Source organism: Gavia stellata, chromosome 3, assembly GCF_030936135.1.
Source record: "Gavia stellata isolate bGavSte3 chromosome 3, bGavSte3.hap2, whole genome shotgun sequence".
Classification (NCBI taxonomy): domain Eukaryota; kingdom Metazoa; phylum Chordata; class Aves; order Gaviiformes; family Gaviidae; genus Gavia; species Gavia stellata.
The window spans coordinates 54,591,362-54,610,312 of NC_082596.1; the positions used below are offsets into that span (position 1 = coordinate 54,591,362).

Sequence of the window (18,951 nt, forward strand, 5' to 3'; positions counted from 1 at the left end):
AATCCATACAATACAATACAAGAGGAATTGACAATACAGTACAATTTTAAAAATTCTTAATACTTGGACAAGAAAAATCCTTCTTTTATATTATCTCTTCAACTGTCATTGCTTCTTATCTCCTTCCTTTTCACTCTTTTATTGCCTTTCAAAATAGATTATTTCCCTGGAAGATCGAATTTACAATCTTCTGCTGATTGAAATGTTTAAGTAGTGATTGATGAAATAAAAATGAGGCAGTTTGTGCAGCTGTGAATGTGCAGGTATCTTTCCACAGGATCTTTTCTATCCCTCGCCATCTCACCTGTGGGATATATTTCCACTTTTTCACCTCCCAGAGCTGTGGTTTTTTTCTCCCCCCCTCCCCACTCCCACCCCAGCCCCCTCCCCTTGTGTGAATCCTTAAATTCAGGTGAGAAGGTGTGATTCGGAGGTTTAGAATAAAGTGCGCCATCTGCTTTAAAAAAAACAGTAATAAAAAGAAGGGAATCCAAGTCATAGCTCCTTTCATCTTTTGTGAGGAAGACGGCAGAGTCCGAAAGGATGACCCTGCATGACTGAAATTTCCGAAGTCCCCTACAGTTTGATATTGCTGTACACTGGGTAACAGACTAGCTTTAGGTCAACTAAAGATCATGAGTAAGGTAAACGGAGCATCTACTGTACAAGTGTGTGGGTGTGTGGAAGTCTGAGCGCTGCGTTTATTTGTTTCAAACAGAAAAAAAAGGATTGTACTCGTTACATGAGGCAAAGTGGCAGCATCAGTACATGTGACAAAGCATCATGATGACATGGGTGAACCTTCAGAAAGCAAGGGTGATTAGAGGACATCTCTCGGAGGACCGACAACTACGCCACGGCAGTGGTGTTCACTGGGAGCATCGGGGCAGCTGCGTACAGAGAGAGGGGAGGGGGAGAGGGAGGGAGAGAGAGCGAGAGAGAGGAGGAGGAGGAGGTACAAATACTTCGTGGTGACCTTGAGCAGGAGCCTAGAGGGGCAGATTATACATGAGGCTTGTCTTGCCAGAGAGAGTCCTCCTGGTTGGATCCCTTCATAGCCTGGTCTGGGCTTCGGGGATGTATATCTCAATGCTTTCGGCGCTCTCGGTAGCTGAGTTCTGGCGGACCGATGCAGCGCGCTTGGCAGCCATCAGCCGTTTCCGGGCCTCTTGACGCTGCGAGCTTTCCAGAGAGCGTTCTCGTATGAGTGGCACCTGACCTTTCGATGGCTTCTTTGGCACTGGAGGAGGGACCCTTCTCTCCTGATCAAAGCAGAAGGTTAATGGCATTATACAGCTTCTCAGGGAAGGCGGGAAAAACTAGGACACGTCAGTAGTTAGAACACACATTTTACCTAAGGTTTGTTAGCTCTTATCTGCCTTTCTGTCTTCAGTGAACTGGCTTTTGTGCTCAAGGGTTCATAAACATAGGACAAGGGCAAAGGGAGGGGAGGGCCGGCCGCAGTGCTACTTCTCCTCGGGGACGGTGCGTGTGAAACGCCCGGCGCCGCCAGGGCCGAGGCCCCCACCGCTAACCGCTTAGTGCGGCTCTCTGGGGTGGGGGGGATCCAGGCGTCTTCCTGGTGCCAGGGATTAGAAAGGAGAGCATCTCGGACGCCGCCTCCCGCCGCCAGCGCAGTCGCGGGCGGCTGGGGAGCTAACACCGCTCTCGGCAGAGGAACTCTGGAGAGCCCCGACTCCTGGGCCGCCCTCTTCTATGCGTGCATAACGCTAGGTGCTTTTGCAACACGGGGATACCGTGGCTTTGGCGTTCCCAGAGGGGAACTAGCTGCCTGCAGCTGGTGCATCTGAAGAACCGTTTTTTGAAAACACCGTGTATTTATGTATATATTTTGTAGTGCCTTAATGACTACTCAAAAATCCCCCACTTTGGGTCTCACTGTGCAAACTCATGAACTCTAGCCTCCTGCTAAATATGCCTGACAAGCTACAATCAGCTAGAAATAGAGAAAACTGGTAGGAAAAACTTAAAAGCCATTAAGAGAACATGCATTAATCAACATGGTGGCAGCTAGCTCCAGATACATGATCAACGAGGAGGACTTTTATGTATACCCTAGTGCATGTACACACACACAAAAACCAAAAAACCAAAAAAAAAAACCCCTCAGAGAAGGATCTCTCCTAAAAAAGAAAAGTGTATTCAGGTCTGAATTTCAGGCGGCCACAAAGACTTTGTCAAGTTAATTAGATTGTCTTTTAAGTTACATCCCTTTCCAACTGTGAACACGGTCTCTGCGTGAAGGGATTTTATCGCACTACAAAGGTCCCATTCTGCCCTTTCGTTTTCTCTCATGCTGCTCACAACAGCTTCCATGGCTCGAAATATAAAGGTGCTTAGTTACACTTATTCATACTTGGCTTTTTCTCTCCATCCAAGGATTAATCTATGCTGCTTAAAAAGGGCCCAGTGGCAAAGGCCAAAGGCAACTGCAAATATCAATTCCACAGACAGTTTTTTCTTCTTTTTTTTTAATCCTTTTTAAGAAAGGAGATGATCTGTTTAATCTAAAATCATAGACAAGTGCTGTTGAAACAGGAACACCGTCAGTGTAATTCTTTAAAATCTTTACCTTCCTACTGTAGGTCCCTTTCTTCCGTACTACTTAACTTCCTTTAACCCATTATAGTCTTCTTTTTGTTGGAAACTCTTTGAAATGTTTTTCAGAAGCAAAGAAAAGGCACATTTTTTTTAAGGAAAGTTCTCGTTTCTTACTGCTGCAATTGCAAACACTCAGCCTACTCGCTTTACTGTAAAAGCTAGTGAAAGACCATATACCAGCGTTTCTGTGCATGCATGTTTGACGGTTTTAAATTCCTTTTCTGACAGATACTGAAAAAAAAAAAGAAGATAAGAAAATGACTTGCCTTCAGTACCTTGGGCTAGGAAAACACATTCCCATTCATTCCCCTACAAAACACACTAGGTGTGCACAAATGGTGTGAACATGGCACTCCTAAGTCAGGAATGAGTATTTAGTCTTGATCGAAGGAGGAGGGAGAGTGCTACCAGCACTGCCTTTGCAAACTTCCTGCTGCAAGATTAATGGGGTTTGATATTATTATGGTTATTTGTCTGAAAGAAAACATCACTTTGGTCATTGGCAGCCAGCTGACCGTAAGCTGGGGCAGCCCGGACTCCTGTCTGAGCCACTGTACCTGTAAGTCACATTCCCCCTCCTTCCGGTGACCCTACCTGTTGGCTCTATTCACTGGTATCAGACCAGCGACAGTGGAAATTCATCCATCAAATTACATACCTATAGGTGCGCCATGTTAGACCGTTGATACCTCTAGGAATGGTCTGCCTTTTAAGGATTTTTCTGAAACATTTGTGTATTTTGGCTCACGCAAGTGCTGTTTGTCTTGATGCAGATAGTGAGGAGAAAAATAAGGCAATGGTGCCAAATGAGAACGGAAAGTGAAATATGGCTCACACTTGGAGATGTGGTAGTTTTTCATGGTGACAGAAGAAGACTACATTTAAAAAAAAGACCAAAGCTCCAGATGATTTTTATGCTACCTTGGGTAAACAACGCTACCAGCAAAGTGAACCTGGTTATGAAATAACTCATTAAAAAAAACCCCAAATAAACAAAACCCAAACAAATGGACAAAAAAAAATGTAGAAGTTCTTTCATGTAACATTTTGGAAGGCATATTTTTTATATCGCTCTGTTTGTAATCTGGTTACCAAAGTCAGCGATGGTTACAGTGCTTCCCTAGTTTTTTCAGTAACACAACCTAGAACTCTTGCTATATGCAATAATATGAACCGTAAATGTGATTTATTTAATTTTAAGAATCAATATATAAGGCAGTTCCTTCCAACGATTGATCGTCTAATATGATTAAATGTAAAGCTTAACAAAGTACCACATTCCCATTATTCGATTCACAAAGACAGATTTGGTTTAAAAATATGCCTGAAACATATTACAGATAATATCCCAGATGAATATTATGTAAACATTGTTATTACAATGAAATTAATTTGATATGAGCTTCATTTCACATTTTTAACGTCAACGCTGTACACAGAGCCTATTTAATCTGTCCAGTATTTGTGCAGGGTTTTAAATGAAGCATACAAAATCTACAATGTTCTACCTTCTTGTCATGAGGATCCATCTGTTTCCAATTATTGGCCTTTAACTGATGAAGTTCATCAAATTTCATACTAATATTTTCTATGGACAACTGCAGCATATCCCAAAACCCTGCTAAATCCTGGGAGGTCGGCCGTGGATGTGCATTAGGATTCTGTGCAACAGAAGAAAAAAACATGTTGGCTTTAGTATGTCTTAAAGTAAAGCATTTGTGCAAATGGTTATGAACCTTGCTAGCAAAGCAGTTTCAGCAGATCCAAGCGATCAGTGAGACACAGAGAGAGAAACAAAGTGGGGTGCTGCTTACTGGCAGGGGTTTTTGCAAGATGCTGTGCCCCCAAAAGCACCCGCTCACCGAAGGCAGCAGCTATCTGCCATAGACCATGGGAAAAGGGCAGGTGGCAGGTCCCCTGTGGCAGGATCTACCTAGGGATGTTCCTGGTCACAACTGGTGATATTCTAACTGCACTGAAATTAATTGCCAGCCTCCTCTTCACTTTCATGAGGAAGGATTCCTTGCCATGTTCACACTTGCAGAAAGACTGTTACCTGTGCAAATGCACATTTGCTGCATGTGCAAATAGTGATACGCTGATACATGAATGCTTTTTCCACACTCTGAGAATCTAAGGGCTACAAAAATACACCATTTCAAGTAAAATTGTCTCTTGTACACCTCAGGCCAATTTCTTCTTTTTTTTTTTTTTTTTTTTACAAGAATAACCTCTGCTAGGTGAAAAGCTCAGAAGAGAACATGCAGAAGCACAGTAAACTCATTTTTACAGGCGCAATTTTGGGAAGAGTGAGACTAGGCCACATATGGGGAACGTGGCTTTGCGTGTGCAAATTCAGTCCAGTTCATTAGCCCCAGAGTGTTGCTCAGAAGAGCACACCTGGACCGTGAGCATCTCTAGCACGGCATGGGCCAGAGGCTGGTGACCCAAGAGGTCCTGTTCTGTCTTGTGTCCCTTCAGTGCAACCCAGCTCTGAACATTTTCTGCATGCAGTGGACATACATGAAATGGTCCCTGCTCCGCTGGCAAAGTTCATATGAGGGAAAGCTTTCCCCAGGATATGTATCTGTATACTGGTTCCCAACTGAAACTCAAACTTCAAATAATATGAGGCGTTGCATGTGCTCACTTCAAGCATGGCTTTTTGTAGATGCTGAGCAATCCCTACACCAATCTGAGTCAGCAAGGTTTCATGGGTGCTGTGGCCTCCTAAGATTACATTGATATATTTTTATTAATAAATAAATAAATAAATAATCATTAGAACCTTGCATGTTGTTTTACATGGCTCACGTTTCACTCCGCATTTAAGTTTTCTCCCTCACGAGAATCAATAAACCCAAAAGAATCAGTTGCTTGCCTTACAAAATTTCTATTCGGGCTTTTCACAGCAACACTGATGATTTTGATAGGATGATTATACCACCAAAGGAGCAATTACTGAAAACAATATATTTTTAGATTCATAAGGAGACCAGAGATTATACTTGGATTCCTAGTTTTTCAGTGCTTCACACTAGCAGGTTGCCCAGTTGTAGGCTTTTATTTACAAAGGTGCACAAGCAGAATGCTTTTTGAATTTTTATACTAAGAATTAGAAGGCTTATTCAGACAGTGCCAATTGCTGTTGCATTTGTCCACTTAGGCAAATTTTAGTTTGTGGCTTGATTTCCAGAGGCGCACTAACTGAAGTGGAAGGTGGTGACCCCACTCCGGTGAGTATCACAGGGTTTGCCTTCCCTTCCCTAGTCTATGCTGACAGAGCATAATGCTCTATGCTTTCTGGGCTTCTAGCAATTCATGCCAAAGTTGGGAATTAAATGCATTGTATCTACTATGCAAGGATGGATTGCTAAGTAAAATGTCTGAAAATTTTTTAAGTGCTGGCATTTTTGAGAGTACTGCTTTAGATACATGGTGTGAAATGTATTTTTATCTATCAACAGGAATATCGTTCTGATTTTATGAACAGCATAAAAATAGCAAATAATAATAACAATAGTGGTAGCATATCCCAATTACATACAGTAAGAATAACGATAACATACTGGCTCTTTGCCTCTTTGCCCTTTTAGCACTCTGGATAATGATTTTTCTCTCTTTCACTATTTGGATTGTGGAACATGAAGCACCGACTTTCAGTATCTGATTTCCTGGTAGTTCTGTCTTGTTTAATACAGGTGGCATTGGGATTACATGGGAAAGTCCCTCTCATGAGACTTCTGGTTCACCCTGAAAGACCTTAAGGTCTTTTACCCAAACATGTCTGTGCCCATGCAAACTGAACTCAGAGGTCAAGGGACAGATCTCAGTGATCGCAGAGTCTCAGTGATATTTCACCGAAAGCTTTTTGTCTGTTGTTATTTTAAGGCTCTCAAGCTATTGTGAAATTCATGCTGACTCTGACAAGTTTCATAGAGTTAATCCCAAATTCATATCAAGGCCTTTACTGTAAAAACTACCATGTTAGTCAGAAAATCTGTCTAGTTCAGGTATGATTATTCACAGGGTTAGTAAAAGGCACACAACAGTGTCTAGGAGAAAAGTTACATACCAGGTTTTCTTCGCAAAGTTCTCTGAACTGGTAAAATTTCTGGGCCATGAGAAGCTGGGCACTGCCCACTGCAGTTCTAATTTTCCCTAGAACTGAAAGAAAAAGAAACATAAGTCATGACGCTTTCTTTGCTGCGGGCAACTAAAAGCCTATAAAAAGAGAGGAGAAAGGTGCGCAGTGGTCAGCTCTGGCTTTCAAAAAGCATATTATCTTTCAGTCACGGATTAGAGAGAAACTGGTAAATCTGAAGCCAGATCTGCACTAGGCAAAAATACTAATTTGTTGCTGCAGTGTACTCTCATTTCCCCAGTGAGACCAGTTGTAACCAGCAAAGAGGACATCCATGGCAGTATAAACATGGCTAATCAAAAGCTTTTTAAACCTGTGTAGAAAGCTCACCAGAAATTGCACCCCTTGTCATCACTGTGACCCAGGCTCAGGCTTTGAATACAATTCCAAGTCCCTGCGCAAGGACACACAGCTTTCAAACCCTGTGATGTCATCTACGCTGTTTGGAAAACACTGTGTCTACCAGCATTTCTGCCACCTCACTTAGCGACTCAGCACCTTGTTTTCAGGTTTAGCTGAGTGTTGCTTGATCTAAGCCCCAGAAAGGGAACGGTGATTTTAATGCACACCGATGACTCTCATTCGGACCTTCTGAGTATTTTCCATGAGCACAATCTGAAGCGGCTCCTGCCTTTGAACCCAGATGCCCAGGCATACTTCAGGGAGCAATCACACCCTGGCCTCTCCTCCTTGCTGGTGACCTGGAGGGAGGTGTCAGAGTCCCAGCCTAGCTCCTGTGCTGTCTGGGGACTCCTTTGTACAGACAGCTGTGTACTTATGGTCTCTTTGGACTGACTGAGTGCTGTGAAGGACTGCAGTGAACCAGAAGACAGCCCATAGTAAATGCTCTGAATAAAACAGGAGCTCATATGGTTTTGGTTGTGTTCAACCTCACTGAAACAGTGGGGTTTTACTGCTGCAAGGGGTAGTCAAGAATACGCTACCTGAAACTGAGGCATACCCTGGTGCATTCAGAGACCTGCATTTCCCTGGCACTTTGCTGAGTTCTGGTCGAGGGAGAGTGTGTGTGCGTGCGTGTGTGTATGTAAAAGAAGAAGCAAGCATGCAGAAATAGAGCAGACAGACAGACATGGCCTCAACTGGCAGTAGGACAGTAAATGCAGAAGAGATACTGCGATTTTGGGGACTGCTGATTGAAAGAAAATTGATGCTGTGAGCAAGAAAGCAGCTACAGGTTTGTTTGAGACTTTCAGTGCTCAGGAAAAAAACCAACAACAACTAGGTTGGCATCATGGATATATCTGGCTCCACCGTTAATTTTCCCTCTCTTTCTTTGAGAATTTCCCCCAATTCGTTGGTTAAATATTTATTTTAAAATTAATTTCATTTAATTTCATTTGATTTCATTTTAAAATTAATTTCATTTAATTTAATTTTAAAAAAATATTTACCGCTTCATTGGTGAAAAACATGAATGGCAGCCACTATGTCACAATTCTCACTATCATTTCTACTCATAGATGTTTGCATTGTCCCAGCCCTCATATAAACACAGTAACTTCTCCGTGACAAATTTACAGTCTGGATACATGAGGCAGGTGAGGGAGGAACAGGAAAAACAAAGAGATGAAGTGGCCTGCTGAAGGTGAGTGAATTGTTGGCAGAGCCTAGAAGACATACTAGTCCTAAGCAGCCACCCTCTGTACCATCCCTTGGGCATGGTCACTTTGTATAAAACCTAACACCATGTTAGCAGAGCTCCACTGGGAAACTATTGCTAAGTACTGCTAAGACTTACCACAATGAAAAATAAATAAATAGGTAAATAAATGAATACAACTTTGCTATAACCCCTTCTGGCAACATTTTTAGGGTCTCACGGTCCTGTGATCAGCCGCAGTGCATGCCAGCAGCTTGAAACCAGAACGCCACCATGCAGTGTTTGGTAGGAGAAGGGCCTCTCCAAGGGATTCACTTGTGCAGCCACAAGCTAAGCAAACTGGCACAAACACTCATGATGAACCGAAACCAGACACACAGTAGTACAAAATCTGTGTTCTGCTCCTTCAAGGCAAGTGCCTTTTCCTTCCGCAGCCTTAAAGCTCACTCCTTAAGGCTGCTGAAGGAAAAGTGGGATGCAGAGTTCATTTATACTTTAGACATACAAAGGGAAAAAAAAAGTGGGGGAAGGGGGGAAGAGAGACCATTTTCACATTTTTTTCAGAAACTATAGGAGAGAGCTCTGTGAACACACACAGAGCCCAGACTTTCATTTTGTTCCCAGAACTCAGCTCAGCACTGCCAGGAAATAGCCGTGAGCTGGAAGATTCACTAAGCAGAATATTTTCAGCATATTGCGCAGGGAGTTTTGCACACAACTCATTATTGTTAGCAAGGCTTGCGTGTCTAATTCTATGCGCACAGAGCTGAAAATGGACCCCTTGGTGTGTCTAGTCATTTATGCAACCCAATATGCAAACCACTCAACTGAAAGGACTCTTCAATAGTAGGAGGAGCTACTCTGGGAGCTTTCATGTGGTTCCCATTGTTATGAAAACTCTTCCCACTGAGTATATTTGGGAACAGCTGCCTCATCTGGAGCTCGGCCACTCTGACGCTTCCCAAGACTTGAGAAGCAGAGAAAAAACAGTCTCTCGACTTCTCGGGACAAAAAAAGACAAGGCAGGCTCTTCCTGGAAATCTGCACCACCCGAGTTGGAAATCACATCCCAAGCATGAAGAAATGTAAATACACCTTGTTGGTGATGGATGGGAATGTGCCCTTTTCTTTGAGGGAAGAAGAGCTTAATATTCAGAGATGTCAGCAGAGGGAAAAGGAAGTCCTTGTCCTTGGCTGCCTAGCGACTGGCTATTTGCCTAAAAACCATCATCCCAGCTGACTGTGGGATGCATGCTGATGCTGTTCTCTATTGTTGCCACTTCTGCTGTAGCCGCGGCTGTATCTGGCCAAGTGTCACTGATTCCTTGCCCCTCAAAAGCAAGTGGTCTGTTAATGTGCAACTAGTCAACAACCAACTCTGTCACAAAAGTTAGGGGGGGGAAAAAAAAGACAAAGCATGCGAAAGACTGAAAGGAATCTCTCCAGAAGGCATGAAGCCTTATCAATAGTTTTGTTTCCAAACGCATGTTGCTTTTAGTGTTTCAGGGCAGAGTGCTTGTTTTGCTTACTCAGTCAAAACCTCTGGTGCCAAAGAGAAAGGTCAAGGTGTAGTAAAAAACCAAAAAGTAAAAATAGACCAATACTTTCTGAGGAGAAAATCCTGTGAGGTTTGAAGCCAAATGCCAAGAAAATAAGTGGAATGGCAAAGATAATGCTCAAAACTCATAAGAAAAGAAGTAGAAAAATCTTTAACAGCAAGGGGGATGGGGTACAGGAGAAAACCATACAAACATTGAAGTCGATGTGTTTAGCTAATAGGGTACAAACAAATGTTATAAAACCAAGGAACAACAAAAAATACCAACCCATCAAGAAGCAATCATAACGGACTTAAACACCTATATAATGTTATTCATGTCTGCTTTCTATTCTATACAGGGTTATACAGCACACTCAGCACTGTCAGATCTGAATGCCTTCCAGTAATGCATTAAGCAACATTATTAACATCCATCATATGCTTTGCTGTCACCCCTTCCCCAGGGGGAGAAGTGTGTCTACTGCCCTGTTTTGTTTTTATAGTTTGAATTTTTCCTTTTTTTTTTTTTCTCCCTCCTTGCTTTGACCTCTCTTCCTTGTAAATTCAGTTCTGTCCTGTAACGATTTTTAAGAAATAGACAGTTATGTCTTATTCTGGAAGAACTACTTCAGTATATCTATTTTGGTATAATTCAGCTATTGTGGAGTGCCTCCTCACTATTATTGCTTTTGACTAGGGGTCACAGAATGTTATTCTAGGATATACACATGCCAGTGAATTTCCTTGTGTCTCTAACCCTACAACCTGTTCTCCTTTTAAAACATTATTAAATACAAACTTAGACTACATGCTGCCCAGGCAGTAAGTTCTTGCTTCTCTTGGTTCTAAGAACTGCATAGGACCTACTTTGTGATTCTGGAGCTTTATGTATCTCCTCCCTCTCTTCCCTCTCCCCCCATTTTCATGGGAAAAGAAATGAAACAACAAAAAAAAGAATTTCAAACACAAACAAAGAATTGGTGATATTGTTGTCTGCTCTACCTTGGAAGGAGACTGTGTGTAATGAAGATAACAAAATATAAGAAAACAACAACAAAAACCACCTGAAGTGATGTGAAAAGTCATCACATAGAAGCCACAGGAGTTTTGAGGAGCAGCAGTGTTATTTGACCTTAAAACACCAACCGATATCACAGAATCACAGAATCACTAAGGTTGGAAAAGACCTGTAAGATCATCAAGTCCAACCATTAACTAACACCACCATGCCCACTAAACCATGTCCCACAAAGCCACGTCCACATGTTCCCTGAACACCTCCAGTGATGGTGAGACTCCACCACTTCCCTGGGCAGCTTATACCAGTGTCTCACCACTCTCTCAGTAAAGACATTTTTCCTAATATCCAGCCTGAACCTCCCCTGGCGCAACTTGAGGCCATTTCCTCTTGTCCTGTCACTAGTCACTTGGGAGAACAGACCAACACCCCACTCTCTGCAACCCCCTTACAGGTTATTGCAGAGAGCGATGAGGTCTCCCCTCAGCCTCCTCTTCTGCAGACTGAACAACCCCAGTTCTCTCAGCCGCTCCTCATAAGACTTGTGCTCCAGACCCCTCACCGGCTTTGTTGCCCTTCTTTGGACACACTCCAGCACCTCAATATCCTTCTTGTAGTGAGGGGCCCAAATCTCTTCGCATTTCAACTTTGACAGGCCCCAGGGTCTAACAAGTGACAAAGGAGGCAATTTAGAACTGTGACTATCAAATACCCTTAATGTGAAAACACCTGGTTGGCAGGCAGGGCACAAGCTAGGGAACAGAAAACTTGTTCATTGCCCCAGGAGCAAGTGGCAGGAACAATAGCCGAAATTACAGGGACACAGCCTGACATTTGCGTTGCAGATGTTGGCTGGCACTGTGCATATGAAGAAATCCTGCCCTAGAGCTGTCACAATCCATTTCCAAGCCAGGATGGACCAGCGTTTTAGCCTATTCAAGTTGACAGACCTACATTTAAATAATGCCAAGCATGACAAAAGCCAGGAAATTCAAAGTTAAAGCTACTGCTCAGGTCTTAAGCTCGGCTATTAGGCAGAAAACAGCCAAATGGAGCAAGCTATGGAAGGGGCAGTCCTTGCTTTGAGTCATATTTACTTATGGGGTGATCTCATTGAAATTAATAGGGCTGTCTGCCTGAGTAAATGCTGTCCACTGGGAGTAAAGCAGTTTCCATGTGTCCTCTGACTTACTCGGCTTTTATTAGCACACTTAATGTTTTTTCCCCAACTATATTGTTTCGTTGCTTGTGGATTTCTCTTCTTTCCTTGCTAGCCTTTGGACACTGGCAGGGCTTCCTGCCCGGAGCTGGCTTTCCTTGGAGAAACCCTCGCAGACAGAGAAGTCCTTCTGGGGAGAAAAGAAAACCAGAGGAAGAAAAGGATGAGTCGGGCAGACGGCCAGAGGCACGTAGCCAGGGGGACTCCAGCAGGCCACGGGCCAGGCTGGTGACCAGGCTGGTGACTGTCCCTCTGCAAAGCCGCATCAGCCCGCTGTGGGAGGGGGCTGCCTCGCACTTCCGACCAGGACTGCTTGGGGAAGCCCTGCAGAGGACTGGAAAATGGTTTTCCTTGCTCGTGACTGACAGTGAACTCAAGGGTCTCCTTCTCTTTTGCCATGCACAACTATTGCAAAAAGAATGTATTTTCCTTAACTTTATTCTCTTTTGTCTACCCTTCACTCTTTTGAGTTTTCCTTTGAAACAATCAAAACAAAAGAAAAGAGCAGAAAGTGTGCAAACATTTGCCATAACTGGCTGAATTTGCAAAGACTCTGGTCCTAAGCAGTGAGGTTACTGCAGATTTGAGGTCAGCCTTTGTTTGCAGACTAGCCCAGAGGAGTATAATATACGTGCAAGACAGTTATAGTGACATGTCTTGCTAGAGCCTTGGTTTTCTGTTTTAGTTTTTACTTGATTGGCCTGACTTGTCTCACCACTAAACCCACATTACACCTGACTTGTGGTGAATCAGGCCCACTGTTTTCTTCCGACGGTTATCTTCGCATCGAAGCCACATTACAACCCCACGTGAAAGAGAAACATTTCTGAAGGGGGGCAAAATGAAGCTCTCCTGTTCTTCCAGAAAGGTTAATGCCCTATGTGAAATAAAAACAACAGCAAAAAATCCAGCAAAAGCCAGGCCGAGGCAGTAGGTGTATGTTCCTGTGCCTGTTGCTGCTAATTCTGGGTGTAAATGGTTATTCCAGAGGCCTGAGTCAAAGGTCACCAATATCAGCGGTGAGGCTCTGACTATATGAGATTTTGCAGGGCAGAGGTAAGAGGAGAGAGCAGAGGGTTAAGGAGAAAACCAAAAAAAAAAAAGGTTTCACTTGAGGCTTGATCCAAAGCGTCAATCAATTCTTACAAGGTGTTTGGCCTCATATCTTTAACATCTTTTTTTATGAGACCCCTAGAGTTTGTAGCCAATGTCCCTGTAACAGCAAAATACATGGAAACCGTATCAAGTATCCTAGCTTAAAGTGTAAGTGGTATTCATCTGTCTGTTACACATGCCACGGCTTTATCAGAAAATGATTTCAGATAAAACCAGAATATACTATACAATAAATAATTCATGGCAGAAGGGGAGCCACATTTCTCTCTATATTGGCATTTCATCGTGCAGCCACTGAACCACAGCTTGTTTTTATACACAGCAGCAGACTCCATTTCCCAGCTAGAAACATTCAATCCCATCTGGTAGATTCATTCCCAGCTAGATAATACCCAACGTATCTATGTAACATACAAGCTACTGTCGAACAGCAGCGAGCCGTCTCCCCAAGACAGCTGTTTCGCACAAGGGCCGCATTGTCTGGAGGAAGCGCGGATCGTTTTACGTGGAGCGCCAGGGGGATGAGCCCTCTGTCAGCTGCCACGGCATCGAGAAAACCTCGCTCATCACACGTTCTCCTTATTTTGTTATCTGGCCAAACACACGCTGGGGATGTCAGGCTGAAAACAAAGGATGCGTTCTCTGCTCTGGTTATATTTCATTAGGAAAACCAAAGCAAACACACCTCTTCTGCTCCTTTTCTCCCTCTCTTAAAAGTTTATAGACGTATGAAAAAGGCATATTTTGAGGCAGGGTTTGCAACAGCCAGGCTTTTGTTTCTGGCGCTGCTGAGTGGGCAACGTGGCCTTGACCATATGCTTTTTCTTGGCACCAGGTAGAGTGGGGCGTGCTGAGCCGCAGCAGAAAGCCCTGCGCAGCCTCTGCAGGAGGCAGCTGCCACGTGCTGGAGTGGCCGATGGCGTCACTCTGAAAACAGTACCTCACTAGTGACCACAAAATGCAGGTGACCCCTTTCCTCCTGCTGTTTCCAGTGATCACAAGAAGTGCCAGTCAGAAAAATGAAGAGGAGGAATAATCCACAGGATGCATGCCATGTGCACTATAAGGAATCATTGGGAATAGCCAGCCTAACCCCTCCTTTGGTCTCCCCATAATTGACTTTTCCCACTGATTGCTCAAAGAAGAGCCCTTTAAAAATATCATATATCAAAACCACCAAGACACCGACAGAAAATTGTGTACACGGATATACATGTTCACTTTGTGTTCTTTTCCCAAGGTGAATAACTACTTTGGTGCACAAATAAAATACTTGTAGGTTTTTCCATTATTATCTGTTCATAGAATCATGGAATAATAGAATGGTTTGGGTCGGAAGGCACCTTTAAAGATCATATAGTACACTCCCCCTGCCATGGGCAGGGATGTCTTTGACTAGATCATGCTTCTCAAAGCCCCATTCAACCTGACTTTGAACACTTTTAATAATGGGACATCTACAACTTCTCTGGACAACCTGTTTCAGTGCCTCCCCACCACCCTCACTGCAAAAAATGTCTTCCTTACTTCTAGTCTAAGTTGCTGTGGCAAAGAGAAAGCAAGTGGCTTTTGTGGCTTGGACTTACAAATGTTGTGTATTTCTTATTTGTTATGTGCTCATACTTCTTTTTCAGTCTAAAATCTCTTCGTTCATGGAGTTTCTTTCTTGCATACTAACAACAGAAAACCTTTGTATTCTGATACATGTTCAAAGAGATGTTTGAATGTATCGATGATGTAAATTAAAAATGAGGTTCAAATACTCTAAAATTTGGGGAATCTGGATCTACTTTGAAGGCTAATCCTTCTGTATTTTTCCCTCAGAAGACATCGTTAGCCTATTACGTAACAGAAATTTTGTAGAAGTAGAAAACTTTAACATACCTTAATGTTAAGGTTATCTTATACTTTCCGTTAGAAGTCAATTTCCAGTTGCTTACAATAGTGTCTGACTTTAACTATCTAGATCAAACTTCTCTATGGTTATTTCTTTCATTGGGTTGAATGGAAAGTTCCAGCAGAAACAGCTTATGCATTTCTAAGAATTTAAAAAAACATATTTTTTTACCAGTGTTAATTCCTTTCCTTCCATAAATCAAAACCTTCACATCTCAAGAGAATTCTAGCACCTCTGTTCTTAAGAGCAAGGGTTAGACATTTGGAAGAAGCAGTCCTAGAACTACTACTAGCAGTAGTCCTTGCTTTGGAAGGAGATAATTTGGGGCTCGGAAAAGTGTTATTTGCTATATCCAGAAAAATACACTTAGGTGTGCCTAAATAATACAATATTGTACTCTCTATATGCAGCTGCTCCTTAGTGTTTTCTAGAAGCTCCCTGGCAGAATTTGAAAAAGCTTCATTCACAAGGAGCGTGCCCCTAAGCTCACAGGTTTACCTATGTCCAAAATTTGACAGCTATCAATAGTACTGCTCCTTGTAATGTAAGTAAATGGAAAAAACTTCAATTTTTACTAGGAGAAAAATTTCTGGACAGGGAGCCATATGTTCATCTCTTCTTCCTTAATTAGAGTGACTGAATAAGTTGTGAGCTACCCAACCCTTCTTACTAATGAAAGCTTGCTAGACATTCCCATTACCTTGCAGTTGGGGTAATACTTCTGGCAGTGGTGACAACTGAGATGTAGTTTGCATGTGTGTATTTGTTATCACAGAATATGGAGAGCTTGTTTTACCAGGAAGATCAAAGAGGAATGAGAACTGCAAGGAAGATGAGGGGAAGAGAGGGAGAACAACTTGGAAGAACAACTGAAATCTCTTTTAGTTGGGAGAAGCATCTGAAGACATGCCAATCACCATCTAAAAAGGCAGCTAAAATATGAATTTAGTGAAAAGGAACATCTGTTCAATTATATTGTAAGGTTATGAGAAATTATTCAAATGGAAGAGTTAAGAAACATTAATACTACAAGATCCCTAACCACAATCTCCTAATTATCCATTGAACTATGCAATCCCAAAAGCTAAAACCTCTGGAGTTTCAGAAGTGCCGAGCATTTGCATTCCCCATCAACTTAATACGGATTATTATATACATACATACAGTCCTTTTGAGAATCCTGACCATAGCTTCATTAGCTAAATAAGAAAGGGCATGATACAGAATTCACTGGAGTAAATTTGACCTATATTGCATACTTTTTGTAGTTGCAATATTATTGTACGCTGTTACTTACTGTCCTCAGGTAAGTTGTTTTCCCTTTCTTCTCTCTCCATCTGTTGGCACCAGCCCTCCATACGATCTCTCTCTGCCTGAAGTAGCTTCAGAAACCAGTGGCCATCTCGTGGGCACACTGACCTTTGAACAGCTTCCAGAGGATCTTCAGTGATAGAGTCAATCCAGGGGTCAGGAGGTGGTAAAATTGACGGATCAAAATCTGTATCAAAGTCATCATCCACTGCACATGCATGGTAATGGTTTCCTGACCCTTGTATGCTAACAGTAGAGGTGCTTGCATCTCGGGAAAATTGTCTTGATATTTGTCCAGAACATGTATTGTCCTCTTGAGGGTCGATTATTTCAAAGTTCTCATGGAAATCCAGGTCTGCTTGCACAGCTGTTGTTACACTATTAGATCGTGTAAACCTGCGAAAGCTTTGGAGAGCACAAACATAAAATGTTTAGAAAGCTTTTTCTAGGTAACTTGGTAAGAAAGGACTTATTAAGATTCTGCCACTCCTCCTAAGACTGGCAGTCACGGCTCTCAGGCTACACTCAGGTGTTTTTTCTTAAAATGATCAGCATAAACTTCTTTTCTCATTGCAAGCCAGCAAATAAACATCTTTTTCCATGCAAGCTCACTGTTTATATAGGCAAATACCCCTAATTGTTGTGTGGTTTAACAAAGCCAGAGGATAGCCCAAAAGACAGCTAATAGTGTCAGTAGCTCAGGATTTTAGGTTACCAATTAATGAAAAGTTAAAGGGGCCCAATTTTAAGAAGTGACTTACCTTTCTATGTAATCTTACTATCTATGTAATGTTATACATTCCATTTATAAAGATAAGTATTTTGAACCCAGATAAGTATTTTGTATTGCTTCTTCAGAATTACTCTTCATAATTATGTACCTGCTAGTTTACTACTACTGCAAATACCACTGCCATGTCTCACAATTTTAGCGCCCATTCCCACTGTTAAGACACTGTTTTTCACACCCAACCCTTAGTTTCAAAACGGTTTTCTCTTTTTCACCAAAGCTAGCATTCTCAGTCACTGTCTATAGAATAGAATAGAATAGGATAGAATAGAATAGAACAGAATACAACAGAATAGAGTATTTCAGTTGGAAGGGACCTACAATGACCTTCTAGTCCAACTGCCTGACCAATTCAGGGCTGACCAAAAGTTAAAGCACGTTGTTAAGGGCATTGTCCAAATGCCTCTTAAACACTGACAGGCTCGGGGCATCGACAACCTTTCTAGGAAGCCTGTCCCAGTGTTTGGCCACCCTCTCGGTAAAGAAATGCTTCCTAATGTCCAGTCTAAACCTCCCCTGGCGCAGCTTTGAACCATTCCCACACGTCCTATCACTGGATCCCAGGGAGAAGAGATCAGCACCTCCCTCTCCACTTCCCCTCCTCATCGTGGTGGCTGCTACCCTGTAGGTAGCTTCCTTTCACCTTGCATACCTTCCCTATGTTGGAGCCTGTGAGGGCAGAGAGCAACCCTGAGAGTAAAGGCAAAAGCAAGGGAGAGAGGAGGTTTGGGGCTTTGGATTTGGGTGTTTTTTCTTTAGGTAAACAGCACTCCAAATTCTGCAGTCCACGGCATCTGAGGTGAAGAGGCTGACAGAGCAGAGGGAAATGTAAAGAGTAAGAGACAGCTAAGGCTGTTGCAGGGGGTGAAGAGCAATAGCCCATTAGACAAGTGCAACTGACTGCAAAACTTTGTCAAGTGCATTTAGTTTGCAGCTGGTGAAGGAGCAGACAGAAGGATGCTGAGGGAGAATTTGATGTCCTATACACCTGATGCATCCAGATACCTCAAGAGGAGTGCAGCAGACTTCAGGGAGGAATGTAACAGGTCGTGCTGATAGAGGAAATTAGTGGCTGTTGATATGTGACTTTGAGAGGAGTAGAGCAAAGCAAAACAGGAGTTGAGAAGGTTCTTCAGTTAATAAAAGACACCAATTCCTCTGCAGAAGAAGGCTACAAGTAGCTTCTCAGACACACCAATCCCTGGAAATCTTTAATAATAGATTGTGTATATTTTTTTAATAATGGCCTAGAACACAAACATTTTAATGTAGCACCTGCCACTTGCAGTTCTTTCGAAACAGGTGTTTTTAAATGATGCAAAAGTCATGGTTATGCCACCGCAGTTTTGCATGATACGCACTAGCAAACTGAAAAATATGGAGCAAGCAGAACTCTTCAACTCAGTAGTATTTATCCTTTGACAAGGAGAACAAAGCATTTTGCTATGGACTGACACAGCAGAAAAAGTTCAAAGGGAGGACAAGGATTGTTGGAGATATGGTATGGCTTCCACAGGAGGAAAGAGATTTTTTGGTTTAGAAAACAGATGGCTGAGGAGGGATATGAGAGCCCTATGAAATCCCGACTAGGTGATGTTTCACCATTTCTCAGAGTGCAAGAACTGTGGGGAGGAAGGCAGCCAGTTTCAAGTCTTAGAGGGCTAAAGATTTAA

At 42.6% G+C, this 18,951-nt stretch overlaps 1 protein-coding gene across 4 annotated transcripts in view; it reads right to left on the reverse strand.

The window, feature by feature from the left end:
- Positions 1-1,052: 1,052 nt before the first annotated feature.
- Positions 1,053-18,951, reverse strand: part of DLGAP1 (DLG associated protein 1) — a 145,653-nt gene continuing 127,754 nt past the window's right edge. For all 4 annotated transcript variants that reach the window (XM_059836085.1, XM_059836084.1, XM_059836087.1 and 1 more), the window contains 4 exons: positions 16,475-16,893; positions 6,698-6,789; positions 4,131-4,283; positions 1,053-1,262 (listed from right to left, as the gene is read on the reverse strand). In XM_059836085.1, the coding sequence (XP_059692068.1) occupies positions 1,053-1,262; positions 4,131-4,283; positions 6,698-6,789; positions 16,475-16,893 (874 nt within the window). The remainder of the gene's footprint in view (positions 1,263-4,130; positions 4,284-6,697; positions 6,790-16,474; positions 16,894-18,951) is intronic.